General features: G+C 46.1%; 1 protein-coding gene across 3 annotated transcripts in view; it reads right to left on the reverse strand.

Moving 5' to 3' along the window:
• LOC140188300 (cathepsin L2-like) overlaps nt 1-14,744 on the reverse strand; it is a 51,575-nt gene that overhangs the window by 24,998 nt on the left and 11,833 nt on the right. For all 3 annotated transcript variants that reach the window (XM_072244406.1, XM_072244408.1, XM_072244407.1), the window contains exons 2-6: nt 12,095-12,252; nt 7,242-7,364; nt 4,834-4,992; nt 3,696-3,920; nt 649-814 (exon numbers count right to left, since the gene is read on the reverse strand). In XM_072244406.1, the coding sequence (XP_072100507.1) occupies nt 649-814; nt 3,696-3,920; nt 4,834-4,992; nt 7,242-7,364; nt 12,095-12,226 (805 nt within the window). In that variant the 5' untranslated portion in view covers nt 12,227-12,252. The remainder of the gene's footprint in view (nt 1-648; nt 815-3,695; nt 3,921-4,833; nt 4,993-7,241; nt 7,365-12,094; nt 12,253-14,744) is intronic.

Below are 14,744 nucleotides of genomic sequence, written 5' to 3' on the forward strand. Positions count from 1 at the left end.
GCTTTGAGAGCTTTTAGGTTGGATAGCGGCGAGGGAGGAGGTGTAGAAACAAACGTTACAGTTGTGGGAGGAAGTGTCAGGTGTCAGGGAGGGGTGTGTGGAGAGGGATGAGCAGCCCAGTGAGTCACACAGACAGAGCGACCCCTGCCCAGAGCAGAGAGGAGAGGAAGAAGTGATGAGTGATGGGATTCCGCTGCAGTTCACAAAATTGTTGAAGGCCCATCCCCATAGCTGTGGTCCTGAGGCAGGAAGTCTGAGCCATTCCTCACAGACAATAAAGAGTAAGAGTAAGGCACTCAATCCTTAAAGCATGCTCAGATTGGAACCTCATCTCCACAGTCCTGCCTAGTCCAAGTACCCTTCCACTCACTCTTCACACATCATGAATCTCTCTACCTCTACCTTAAACATAGTCATTCCACTTCCGCTGTCATTGGAGAGAGATATAAAAACTGAACACTTGGCGGGAATAAACTTTGCCTCTTCTCAGTCTTATTTTAAATGATGACCTCTATTTCTCCAGTTCTATCTTTGCCAGACATGTGAACCAGACTCCATGTCTTTGGATAATGTTGCCAGGGGTAATGCAGCTGGGAAGTAAGAGATAGACAGATGTAAAATGTCAGATCATTGATCATCTTTTTTTACCTGATCGATAAAACTGGAACGATGAATGTCTTGCATCAATAGCAACGGAAATTGGTCCAACTGTGGCCACAGCCTCTGCCAGTGCGGTCTCGTTACCATGGCTTAAAAACCTATAACCAGAGCAAGTAGTCCCACGCCATTCGGCATTATATTTACAGGTGCCTTCCTACAAGAGAGGAAATTATAAAGAAAACATATAACTTTGCAGTCATGATTTTTGAATCTCAGAGTTTTGGCTTGTGGTAACAAGACTGATAAAGCCACTGGTCACTGAGGGCAGAGTACAACTGTCAACTGAGGACTGATACCATGTTTAAATGCATTATTTTAAAAATAACAAAACAAGTAAAAATGACAGCTAATTATGCTACACACTAATCTACGCCAATTCCTTTTCCTCTCCCCATCAATTCCACCCAGATTCTACCCCACAGAGTGGCCAGTTAAGCTACCAAGCCTCCTGTCTTTGGGAAATGCGTGGAAACTGGAGATCTAAGGCTCTAAGGAGACAGTGGCCCCTAACGGCGACCCCTCTCCTTGCATCTTCAGAAACAACTCTATTTCTTTCTTTAATATCGTTATTTTTCCCTTTCAGGGTTCTTTTGAAGACCCTGACCTGGAGTTACACGCTGACTTCGGTTCTTTGCGGGAATGGGACCCGCTCGCAGGGTCTCACGACTGGCCGTTATTCAATATACCAAGGACGCGGTCTACAAGATTAGCTCACCTTTGGAATTCTGGGATTTGGAGGTGGGCGGACTCAAGGTTGGCGTCTCTGCAGGAAATCGGTGTATCGTAGGAGATGGAAGGTTGAAAGCAGCAAGCTGGCTGCTGGCTGAGTGCCCAGAGACCCGAGTTATTTGGGCACAGAGCTCAGAAAAAGCAACACAACAGAATTTTAACATCGTAAGTCAGCGAGTTGTTTGTTATGTCTCCCCGCTCGCTGTAAAATGGGGACATCTCTTTTTCCCTTATGAGGGAGAGAGAGGGTCTATGGTATGTCGAATACCAGGTGAACGAGTAGTCTTTGGGGTACTGCAAGTCTGTGTCTTTATTGATACTTTGCTGCACACTTGAGTGTTCAGTGGGGGGCGCTGATGCTTTTTTGCTATTGGGGGGGTCATTGCCTTGCTGCTGCTGCCCTTGCGCAGGTGGGGGAGCTAGAGGGGCTTTGGGGGTCTAACATTTAATTGTCATTCGTTCTTTGGAGCACTCCTCTGTTTTCGTGGATGTTTGCAAAGAAAAAGCATTTCAGGATGTATATTTCTCTGGCATTAAGTGTACTTATTGAAACCTTTGAAACTGAGAGGAATGGCTACTCTACTCAACTCCACAGACCCACTCTCTCCCTCCTTGTGTTCTCAATTTACCACCTTCGATGCTGCCCTCACCCATATCTCCTCCTATTCCCACACATCTGCCTCGCCCCATCCTCCTGCCGCCATAACAGGGATAGTGCTCCCCTTGTCCTTACCTACCACTGCACCAGCCTCCATGACTCTCTGTTACTGCCACCTTCTAAACAGGATCTTATCACAAAGCACATCCTTTCTTTCCCCCTATTCTCCACTTTCCACAGGGATTGTTCTCTACGCGACTCCCTTGTCCACTCAGCTCCCCTCACCGAGCTCCCTCCCGCCACTTATCTCTGCAAGTGTGACATGCTACCGCAACACCTCCTCCCTCATCATCATTCAGGGCCCGAAAGAGTCCTTCCAAGTGACTCTGTCAGGGTCTCCAATTGTATCCAGTGCTCCTGGTACAGCCTCCTCTACATTGCTGTGTTGTGACGTAGACTGGGGACTGCTTCATTGGGTGACTGCAAAAGGCAGGATCTCCCATTATCTTCCCATTCCTAAACTGAATTCTCTGTCCGTGACCTCCTCTACTCCCATGACAAGGCCAAAGCCAGTTTGGAGGAGCAACGCCTCATATTCCATCTGAGCAGCCTCCAACCTGATGGCATGAACATCGATTTCTCTAACTTCCAGTAGTTTCTCTCCCCTCTCCCTTCTCTCTTTTTCCATTCCCTATTCTAGTTCTCTTCTCTTCTCTTCTCTTCACTTCATCTGCCCTTTAGCTCCCTCTGGTGCCCTTTCCCTTCCTTTTCTTGCACTGTCTGCAGTTCTCTTCTATTAGATTCCTTTTTTCAGCCCCTTAACTCTTCCACCTGTCACCTCTCAGCTTCTTACATCATACATCCTCCCTCACCCGCCCACCTTACCCCCTCACCTGTCTCACCTGTCTCATCTATCACCTGCCCCTTCCCCTCTACCCACCTCTATCCGGATTCTGCATTTTCCTTTCTAGTCCTGATGAAGGCTCTACTCTCAGCCCAAAACATCGACAGTTTACATTTACTCCATAAATGCTGCCTTGCCTGCTGTGTTCCTTCGGCATTTTGTGGGTGTTGCCTACGTTCTCAGTTTCTGGACAACATTATCTACTATGCAGCCTGGCACAACAAATGGGACTCTCTAGTTGGGCAAGCAGGTTGGCGTGGACTTTGTGAACCACAGGGCACATTTCTGTGCTGTACAATTCTATGACAATGACACTGCTTCAGTTAAAACTACTCCTATAAAACCATAAGTCCTAGTATATGAGCTCTGAGTGAGGATTTTTGTTGGATTTCTTTGCTCTACTATTTTGGAGGAGTTGTGGATCTTAAAGTCAGTAAACCATTGAATCATGTCATGTGTTACTGATTCACACAGACCCATACAGATCTGATAGGACCTTTGCCCGTATTGTTTTTCCTTGGCCAAGCTGGCAAAATGATGGGTTCTGCTACTGCCTCCTACTTTATCTGGGCTACTGAGAGTGAAGCAGCCATAAGTCCTTGCTTGACTCCAATTCAAGGAACAAACTTGACTCTGCTGCGTTTTAGCTTGAATGGGGTAAATGATGAAAAACTAATAGGGCCACCCTAATGCTATTGCTATCTGGAATTACCAAACTAATGGTCAGCTAACAGCCAAGGAACTGGACTTTAACATCAAGAAATACATTCAGCAGAAGACAGCATTGTGAAAAATTAAACTTACATGAGCAGTATATGGATAAGATTCCTCAGTGTCAATCCCATTGTTAGATTGTACGTAATTGAATGCCAAGTGCATCAGTCCACCATTGCATCCATGGTTCCCTTCGGAGTTGGAGCAATCAACCAAGTTCTGCTCGCTCAACGAGATGAGTTTTCCTGTCTTCCTGAATGTTTGTCCTTCAAGGGAACCGACGGCACTGAAAGCCCAGCAGGAACCACAGTGACCCTAGGTGTGACAACAACTGGTGTTAATAGAGTAACACTTCCACCACACGTCCAGCTTGACGGGGATTTATGGCAATTATATAGTCTGAAATAATAAGCTATTGAAAGACTCTAAGGTAATAAATACAAGAACCGACAAGCGTCAGTGGGAATTCATCTGACATTTGTTTTAGCCAGAATCTCAGGCACATTGGGACAAAGATGCTCCTAGAGAAAGTTAGGGGCTGAGGGGCAGAGAAAAACTAATTGCAGAGCTGGTGCTGAGTCATTGGATTGGTGACAGGTTCTTTTGTGGATAAGTGTGTGGCTGTGGGTAAGTACATAAATAGAATGGTTTAGAGCGATACACACCAAAAGGCGAGAAAATGGGACTAGCTTAAATGAGCATTTTGGTCGGCACGGGTGAGTTGGGCCAAATGGCCTGTCTCTATGCTATATTATTCTACGCCTTTATGGTTTTGGGGGCTGTGATGGTTTATTTTCAGGGGAGGCCCGACTTGAAGAGGAGGAATCAGTAACTTCGGAGCTGAGTTCCAGTCCCCGCAAGGAAAAGCAAATCATCAACAAATGCTGTTTCAGATCCCTGGTTTACTGCACTGTTGATGGTTTCTTTGGATACCTTAACCACTGTTCTCATCACCTTGACTGAAAAGAAGAGCATTTTTAGTAACAGACTAAGTCAACTGCACTGCTCCAAACTGTGCTATATGAGGTCATTCTTACCCTCACCCATTAGGCTCTATAATGAGTCACCTATAGCCGGGGAAGTGATGACCCCCCCGTCCCCACCTGTTAGACTACTTGAGGTAACTTATTTTTTTATATTTTCCTACTTCTCTTCTAATGTTTGTGTACCTGTGCACTTGTAATGCCACTTTGACACTGTACAATGAAGTATCTATCTATCACCTTACCTGATTTTTTACTTTTGTCACATAACCTTTGGTCCTCCAGTCAACACTCTGAGGGAGTTTGAAAAGATTGGGTCCACCTGAAGCCGGCTCTTTCCCAGATGAGTTCTTCATTTCAAATGTGCGGAATTGTTTCCAAAGTTCACTGAACTCCTCGGCTGTCTGTAACAAGCAGCAGATAATTAATACTAGGACCAACCACTTCACCCACACCACCCTTCCCAGAAAAGTCCTTACTCCTACAAACCAAGTCATAAAATTAAAAACAGAAAAATCTGTTATGGTTTCTCGGCTTGTGGTTGGTCTGGCAACAGGAACTGGAACAGGAATGCCAGGCTGGATAAAACCTAGAACCACTTCATCCACATTCAGCTGTTGGAATGAGGGAGGCGGCTGCCATTCTCCCCAGCACTAGATTTCCCACTTTTGTTCCATTTCAAAGTTCATGCCTGATACTGAAGTCTCAGCTGCAGTCGAGGAAGGGTAAGAGAAGTTTCTCTTTACTCCCTCGAGTTTTTGAGCATGTTTTAAAACTTCTGTGAGTTTCACTTCAGTGGCTGACTGTTCCACTTCACTTGTCAACTCCTTCCTGTGTCAGCCACCTGTTCTGTCACAGAATAGCAGCGCACTCCCACCGCAGTCAAACTCTGCATCCACCAGCACGGCAGCTGTATCTAAATACAGTCAAACCACGAGGTCAGTCAACACCAGCACCAAGCAGATCAACACTCAGGTGGGTGCCAAACATGGGCACTCTTTAGAGGGATCACTGGCTAGTGGATCAGTTGGATTTCTATCTTGCTGAGCCCAAGGACCCTTGAGGTCAATTACACCAGGCCCTTAACCTCCCTAACAAGTTTAGATTGTGGTTTGGTCCTGAACACCACATTTAGTAAAACTCTGATAGCCCTACAGCCCTGGGACTTTCGACTGGACTATCAGACATATCCCTACTTGTACCCAACACACATTTAATTCACTTTTTCAAAGATGCTATGCAGGAATACAGTAAGTTATTCAGTGACCCTAGTGAGGTTAAACAGAGTGAAGGTGTCCCGCGGGGACTGTGGCTTATTCTGTTTGTCGAAAGCTGCGTCTCTTGTGATTGGTAAGTTTAGAAATTGCAGCTACTTCTCCCATAGGTTAGCAGCCTGGTGTCCAGTTTCAAATATCCGGGTACTGTATAAAATCACACAAGGAATCTCTCTCTCTCCCTTTTGCCTAAGGCACAATGCACATACCCATTGCGAAGGTCTACTCTGCACATGCTTCTAAGTATGCTTGTTGAACATTCAGCTTTGTAGTTTCTGTAGCCTGGGGCACATGAATGTCTGATCGAATTTTTACTATGAAAATAAATGATTAATATACTTATTGGCAGTCAGTGTTTCTGTCTCACTCACCAGACCTATGAACCTGATTCAATGCTATAGATGGAGAAGAAATTTAACGAGTTTGAAGGAGTGCAAAATGGGGCCCTGCTGGGATTATAAGGAGCAATGGTGAATTTATACAAATGTTGGAAACTGGGACTCACATGTTTATAAGGAATGTGAGTATCAGTCTCTGGTTAACTTACAAGGAGAGTGGCATTTATTTCAACGAGAATAGAATATAAAAGCAAGGAGATAAGACTGAGGCTTTATAAGACACTAGTCAGGCCACACTTGGAGTATTGTCAACAGTTTTGGGCCCCATATCTCAGAAAGGATACGTTGTCATTTGAGAGGGTCCTGAGGATGATTCTGGGAATGAAGGGGTTAACATATGAGGAGTGTTTGGCAGCTTTGGGCCTGTACTCACTGGAATTTAGAAGAATGCAGGGGGATCTCATTGAAACGTACTGAATGTTGAAAGGATGAGATGGAGTGGATATAGAGAGGATGTTTCCTAGAGTGGGGGTATCCAGGATTAGAGAGCACAGCCTCAAGACTGAGGGTGACCCTTTAGAACAGAGGTAAGAAGGATTCTTTTTTAGCCAGAGAGTAGTGAATCTGTAGAATACCCTGCCACAGACTGCAGTGGAGGCCAAGTCCATGCGTATATTTACGGCAGAAGTTGGTCATTTCCTGGTTGTTCAAAGCATCAAATGATATGGCGAGAAGGCAGGTGTAAGGGGTTGAATGGGATCTGGGATCAGCAGTGATGGAATGGCACAGCAGACTCGATGGGTTGAATGGCCTAATTCTGCACCTATGTCTTATGGTCTTATGGAGCATGGGAAAAAAACTCTGGTGAATTTAAACCAGGGTTTCCAAGTGATCAGATAGAAGATGATTGGAAGTTTAGTCTAACATGGAGCTTGCACACAGTGTAGGAACAGGCCCTTCAGCCCACTGAATCTATACTGACCCTCAGGTACCCACAACAGAGCATGGTTTGAACTGTCAACAACACTTCATCCCACTCACAAGGTCCCCAAAGTGATTCATTCCCATCTGAAATGAGTGCTTTCCCATGGAATATTCCAGGTTGTGGAGCTCGATTAATTTCAAGTTTTTCTCCCACACCGTCCTCCTGTAATTGCCTTCATCCTTAGAGAGAGAGAAAGAACACAAATTAGACACATATTACATGTCACATGTAAACATCTTGAAAATTACCATTACCATTTTTGGAACGGCCACTGTTTATGAAGAAAGGAAAGAAGCTGACAGAACATTGTAAAATCCTGAGGTGGAGGGGGGGCGTGGAAAGGACACTTCCTTGGGTAAGATGACACAGAGGTAGACACCATTCTATTTAGGACAGAAATGTGGCAAAATTTCTTCTTTTTGAGGATGGAGAGTCTCTAGAACTCGGGCAGTGGAAAAGTCTGTGAATATCTTTAAAGTGGAGGTTCTTGTTGAGCAAGGGGTGAAAGGTAGAAATATACTCAAGGTGTCGATCAGATCACCTGAGATCTTACTGAACGCTGGAGGGACTCGTTAGCTCAGTCCAGCTTCTGGTTTATAAATTAGCCTAATGGACACTGGCATTAGACTCCTCCCAAGGCCAAGGACAACCTGGATTCCTGCTCCCAGATACAGTAGCATAAGATTTTGAAAGATACCACAACCTAGGGTTGATATTCCAGAAATCTGATCAGCCTAGAGCAAGTTTCAAACGTGGCATCCTGCGCACAGACATACAAACGCTGCTGCTACATCAAAGGGTTTGCTCATAAAGTCTGATTAAAAGCAACTATTGAACATGATCACAATCATTGCCTGCAGTCATTCTATCACTGAGGAAGGATTGGCTGATACCACTCTCAGGACTGGCAGGGTGAGGTGCCAGTTCAGTGCCAACTTCCTGCTTGGCACTGCACTCTGACATGTTATTTTAACTTTTAATATCTTCCTTTTCACACCCATTCCCCTACTGACATGTACTACCCACTGCTCTGGAAGCTGGCACAGGCTGAGCACTCTTAACTGGCACGCTGTCCTGGGAACACAGGACTCACTAGTCCTCATTGTATGCTAATCACTGTCAGCATTCGGATCCCAGCCTGAGTCATCAGGAGGCTTCACCGGCAGAGAAGGGAAAAAAGGCAGCAATTCACTTTATTCTGAACACACAAACATTGTTCTTTTTGGCAGTGCCCCAGTTGTGGGGAGCTTGAAACATACATCAGGAGTTCTGTGGCCCAAACCCAGCTGGGTATAGGTAAGCGAAACTGCTCAGAAGATGACGTGATTATGCTGGTCATTTGTCATCGACCATGGGCAAACAGGAGCAAACAGTGATTCACACAAAAACACTCTGACACCTTTTAGTTCAGGTACTGTTCATAGGAGTAGTGCAAGGACTTTTTTCTCAGTTGCCTTGCTGAGAAGCCAGCGTTCAATGCCTTTATTGTCGTCCCGAACCACAGATCAGAGATACAGAATGGAGACGGGCCTGTCGGCCCACAGAGTGCTCACCGACCAGCAACCACCCATCTGCATTAATGTTGTCATATTCTGTCCCACCCCCACCCCCCACCTTGTCCTACAACTTGCAGGCAATTTACAGTAGCCAATTAACCTACCAAACTGCACGACTCTGGGATGAGGAATCGGAAGAACCTGAGGTAACTCCACAAAAAAAACATGCAAACTCCACACAGACAGCACTGGCGATCAGGACTGAACTGTGCAGTGGTGGCTGTTCCAGCAGTGCCACTGCGGGGAGCGAGCTCCAGAGCTAGGTACCAACAACAACGAAGGAACCAGGATACATTTCTGAATCAGAATGTCTTCTGTTGGTGGTGTTATCTCCACAGACCTGTTACCCTCACCTTGGTAGCAAAGATCGTGGATCTGGGATGAGGCATTGCTGGGCTCCTGGGTGCAGCCCCCATGTTGCAGTGACGGAGGCAGAAGAGGGATGGGACACTCAAGTACTTGTTGAAGGACAGCCCAGGGCAATTGGCGGGACAGCAAACCCAGATAACAAATCTCTGTCACCTTATCCAAAATCCAATACCCGAGGAGGAACATCCCCTCCCCGTCACCGTTCATGTTTCCTCAGACATATAATGAAAGCAAATAGGTGGATACAATGTATTAATTTCAGAAGATTATTGGTATATTATATATTGACACAACTACAGTAGCTTCGTGGTAGTTTACTAGACACTGCATTCAATAAATGGCTGTGAGAATGTGAGTTTAACTCTTCACATGGTATTTTAAGAACTTGAGTTCCATTTTGGATTGGACTGCAGTAAAAACCACTACACTCTTAAGGAACAGAAATAACTGGCCTGTATGGCATTAGTCTCCCAAGAAGCGGGGGGAGGGGGTTGGTCTTCAACCACTGTACTTTATACTTTATACTTTATTGTCGCCAAACAATTGATACTAGAGCGTACAATCATCACAGTGATATTTGATTCTGCGCTTCATGCTCCCTGGAGTACAAATTGATAGTAAATATTAAAAATTTAAATTATAAATCACAAATAGAAAATAGAAAAGGGAAAGTAAGGTAGTGCAAAAAAACCGAGAGGCATGTCCGGATATTTGGAGGGTACGGTCCAGATCCGGGTCAGGATCCGTTCAGCAGTCTTATCACAGTTGGAAAGAAGCTGCTTCCAAAATTGGTTGTACGAGTCTGCAAGCTCCTGAGCCTTCTCCCGAGGGAAGAGGGATGAAAAGTGTGTTGGCTGGCTGGGTCATGTCCTTGATTATCCTGGCAGCACTGCTCCGACAACATGCGGTGTGAAGTGAGTCCAAGGATGGAAGATTGGTTTGTGTGAAGTGCTGCGCCATGTTCACGATCTTCTGCAGCTTCTTTCGGTCTTGGACAGGACAACTTCCATACCAGGTTGTGATGCACCCTAGAAGAATGCTTTCTACAGTGCATCTATAAAAATTAGTGATGGTTTTAGGGGACAGGCCAAATTTCTTTAATTTTCTCAGGAAGTAAAGGCACTGGTGGGCCTTCTTGGCAGTGAACTCTGCTTGGTTGGTTCAAGTCAGGTCATTTGTGATATTGACCCTGAGGAACTTAAAGCTTTTGCCCTGTTCCACTTGCGCACCACCAAGGTAAATGTGCGGTCCGCTACTCCTTCTGAAGTCAACAACCAATTCCTTCGTCTTGTTGACGTTGTAGGATAGGTTATTGTCTTCGCACCATGCCACCAGGTTCTTAATTTCCTCTCTGTACTCAAACTCATCATTACCCGAGATACGGCCTACAATTGTGGTGTCATCAGCAAACTTATACATTGAGTTCAATGGAAACTTGGCTACACAATCATGCACAGTGAGTACAGCAGGGGGCTGAGTACACAGCCTTGTGGGGCACCAGTGCTCAGAGTGACTGTAGAGGAGAGCTTGTCCACTATTTTTACAGCCTGGGTCTGTACTGGGTAGTAATTCAGCTGCTTCAACTAGGAACTGCCAATAAAAACTTGTCTTCTCAGTGCATCCTGAGAATTAACAGACAATAATGAACTGACACTGGCATCGCAAAGGACAAGCATGCATTCCGTGGGCCGCAAGTATCAATGTGACATGAAGTTTACTTACGCCAACAAGATCATGGCTGTAACTAGAGAAGTTGCTTTATGAGTTTCTTGGCCAACAAGGATTTATTCCTTCTCCTGCAGTCTTGTGAAAAGATCAAGTTCAGGGTTTCCCAAGGTACATGAGTTACTCAAAGGCCTATTGGCATAAATCTTCTTGCCAGATGTAACAAATTTTAGAACCCGATCTCTTACAGGCAATAGGTGACCTGAGCTGGGGAAGGCAATTGATTCTATTCAGGACTGTATAGTCCTGTATAATTTGAGCAGCAGTTAGGCAACTCGGAGAAATAGGGTGTTCAATATTTGGTTAAATCTCCCGCAGGAATCAATAAAATTCAAAAGGCGAGTTTCCAATGAGTGGATGAGATCTGTGAGATCCATAAAGCAACCTAAATTTAAAACCACATTGCCTTTAGAAAAAACAATGTGTACCCTACCAAATGCAACATGTCAATTAGATGAACTAACTTAAATCTTGCAGATATGTGCTGAAACAATTGCCAGTATCCAGGATAAATGAATTTTTATTAATATCATTGTGATCAATTGTCACAGCAGAATTACAGGTTGGTTTGATAAAGTGCCATGGTAAGGTTGCATTCCCTTTAAAGAACTGAGAATTAAAGACTGCTATGGCAAGGTCTGAATTCCTTATATTATCCTCCAGAGCGAGAGAAAGACTAAAGCTATAAATTTCTAGAGAGTAACACACACAAAATGCTGGAGGAACTCAGCAGACCAGGCAGCATCTATGGAAACGAGTACAGTCGACCTTTCAGGCCGAGACCCTTCATCAGAACTCATTTTGTGTGTGTTGCTTGGATTTCGAGTATCTGTGGATTTTCTCTTGCTTGTGACTTGTACAGAGTGTTAAAGGCGGTAATTCTCTTCCATGTGTATTTACTGACAGATACTAGAGTGGGCCACACAAAGCCTAGCTGTGTGGAAAGCTTATCAAATGTACGATGGCACACCAATTCTCTGAATGAGAACAACGAAATTGGATTCCCACAGTTGGGAACTGGTTTGGCCCAAAGGATATTGTATCCACACGGATACTCTCTCAGCCATAGGAAACTTGGACATACCTAAAATAATAATCTAAAACAACATAAGCAGAATATACAGGTTTATATAGAAGCTGATACCATCAATGGCTGTGTAAGAAACAATGGGAGCTGTACACAGTTAATGGTTACAAGTGGGGACGTGGACATTTACCGACTCGGGTTTGACCTGAGTTTGCTTGCTTCAACAACTTACCCCCACATACTCCTTCCTGTGAAACGACTTCCAGTTGAGCCAGGCCTCATCCAACGCAGGATCGTGCACGTGCGCAAAGACAGCAGCCAGAAAGGGCGCCAGCACGCAGACGGAAATGAACGAAAATGTCATCCTGTAGCACCCAACGAATGAACAACCTAGGGTCAATGAAGAATGATGAGCAACTCACTGGAATTATGTACCTGAGATGAGGCCACACACACTTCTTCATGGTTGCAGAGAAGAGGTCAAAGACCTGTCTTCTGCACTTGTAGCATGGGTGGCGCTCTCACGGTTAGTGCATTGGTTTACAGTGCCAGCTGGAAGGTCAGAGTTTGATTCCTGCCACTGCTGGCTTTATTCTATTTAAACTAGCTTCAGTTTAACCACAGGAGTTATTAAAAGCCACGTCATTTTTACCACTGGTGATTTCTTTCAAAGGTGATCTTAACACAAGATAGCAAGGAAAGAAACCTCTCAGATACTCATTTCCTCTGCAAAGGTTTGAACAAATTACACTAGAGGCTGGCTCACTGTAGGATATCTCGACTCTCACTTATCGTAAGATATACACTGCGGTGTAACACTGCTTAAACACCATACATCCATTATTACAGCAGGAAACCAAATTGTCTGCAGGTGACATATAGGCTTAGTTTACAACAGTTTGAAAGTTTCCAGCAGCCTGAATTTGCCCTTTAACACTCCCAGGCACTGCACAGGACTATGTTTAAAAAAAAACTGAGACCACTAAGTTCGACCAAACACTTCATCAAGAGGTTTCTAAGCAGCAGCTTAGAGGAGGAGAGGGTAAGAGACCTGGAGGCCTGAAGGCTCGGCTGCCAGTGGTGCATGAGTGTGGGGTTGCACAGTTTGAGTGGGGCAGCAGCAGCTGCTGAAGATCAAAGAGAACCAGAGTATGAAAGCCATAGACCCAAGGGTTAGGATTTCTTACATTTTGGTGGACAGTCATTGTAGGTCAGGAATAACAGGGGTGATGGGACAGGGAAGGGGGAGGGGTGGAAGGAACAGAGGAAGTGTCTGAGAATGGGAGAACAAGTGTCACAGAGCTGATTGCTTCACCCTAAATGAGACTCTTTCATTTGCTCTCACTAAACTCCCTTCACCCTGGAACAGGGTCACCTAGAGATCTCTCCCCTGCTTCCCACAAACTGGTGTGCATGGTCGTACCTCGAAGAGTGGGTTCAGATTGTGCATCAGCACAGAGGCCCAATCCAAAATGCCAACAGATACCTTTTGTCTCTGGAGATGTTGCCTGACATGCTGAGATTTCCCAGCATTGTTATCTGTATGAAAAGAGTTTGAATGTGGACAGAGGAAATGATGGGATACAGTCACTAAAGATCTGAAAGAAGAGAGAATGTGGGAAATTCCCAGTAGGTCAGGTAGAGAGAGAAACTAACTTTACTTTACAGGCTGACAACATATTTCTGACACAAAAGGCAACTTTTCTGAAATTGTTAAATTCCCAAGGATGTCAGTCTGGGACTGAGGGGTTGACAGTCTGGGACGGAGGGGACGACAGTCTGGGATGGAGGGGACGACAGTCTGGGACAGAGGGGACTGAGAGGACGACAGTCTGGGATGGAGGGGTTGACAGTCTGGGACGGAGGGGACGACAGTCTGGGACGGAGGGGACGGAGGGGACGACAGTCTGGGACGGAGAGGATGACAGTCTGGGATGAAGGGGTTGACAGTCTGGGACAGAGAGGACGACAGTCTGGGACGGAGGGGACGGAGGGGACGACAGTCTGGGACGGAGAGGATGACAGTCTGGGATGGAGGGGTTGACAGTCTGGGACGGAGGGGACGACAGTCTGGGATGGAGAGGACGACAGTCTGGGACAGAGGGGACGGAGGGAACAACAGTTTGGGACGGAGGGGACGGAGGGGACGACAGTCTGGGACAGAGGGGACGACAGTCTGGTATGGAGGGGTTGACAGTCTGGGACGGAGGGGACGGAGAGGATGACAGTCTGGGACGGAGGGGACGACAGTCTGGGATGGAGAGGACGACAGTCTGGGACAGAGGGGACGGAGGGAACAACAGTCTGGGACGGAGGGGACGGAGGGGACGACAGTCTGGGATGGAGAGGACGACAGTCTGGGATGGAGGGGACGGAGGGGATGACAGTCTGGGATGGAGGGGATGACAGTCTGGGACGGAGGGGACGACAGTCTGGGACAGAGAGGACGACAGTCTGGGATGGAGGGGTTGACAGTCTGGGACAGAGGGGACGGAGGGGACGGAAGGGACAACAGTCTGGGACGGAGGGGACGGAGGGGACGGAGGGGATCAGCTGCTGAAGGTCAGCTACAGTTTTTCCAGCATGTTTATTCTGGGATTCATTGGGACAGGATGAGTGGTCAGAGTGGGAGTGGGATGAGGCTGAGTAAAAGTAGGGGCAGCCCTGTGGGCTGGACAGAGATGTCCAGCAAAGTGGTGATTTATTCCACATATGGTTTCTCCACAGGGGACCACACTATGAGCATTAAATGGTGTGTACTCCATCAGGAAAAGTACAGGTGAACCACTGATTTACCTGTGAAAGTGGCGCTTGAGGCCCTGGACGGTGAGAAGGATTTTCTCCTGTGCTTATGTTGGAAGGGCAGTGGCTGTTGACAGAGA

Source organism: Mobula birostris, chromosome 26 (assembly GCF_030028105.1).
Source record: "Mobula birostris isolate sMobBir1 chromosome 26, sMobBir1.hap1, whole genome shotgun sequence".
Classification (NCBI taxonomy): domain Eukaryota; kingdom Metazoa; phylum Chordata; class Chondrichthyes; order Myliobatiformes; family Myliobatidae; genus Mobula; species Mobula birostris.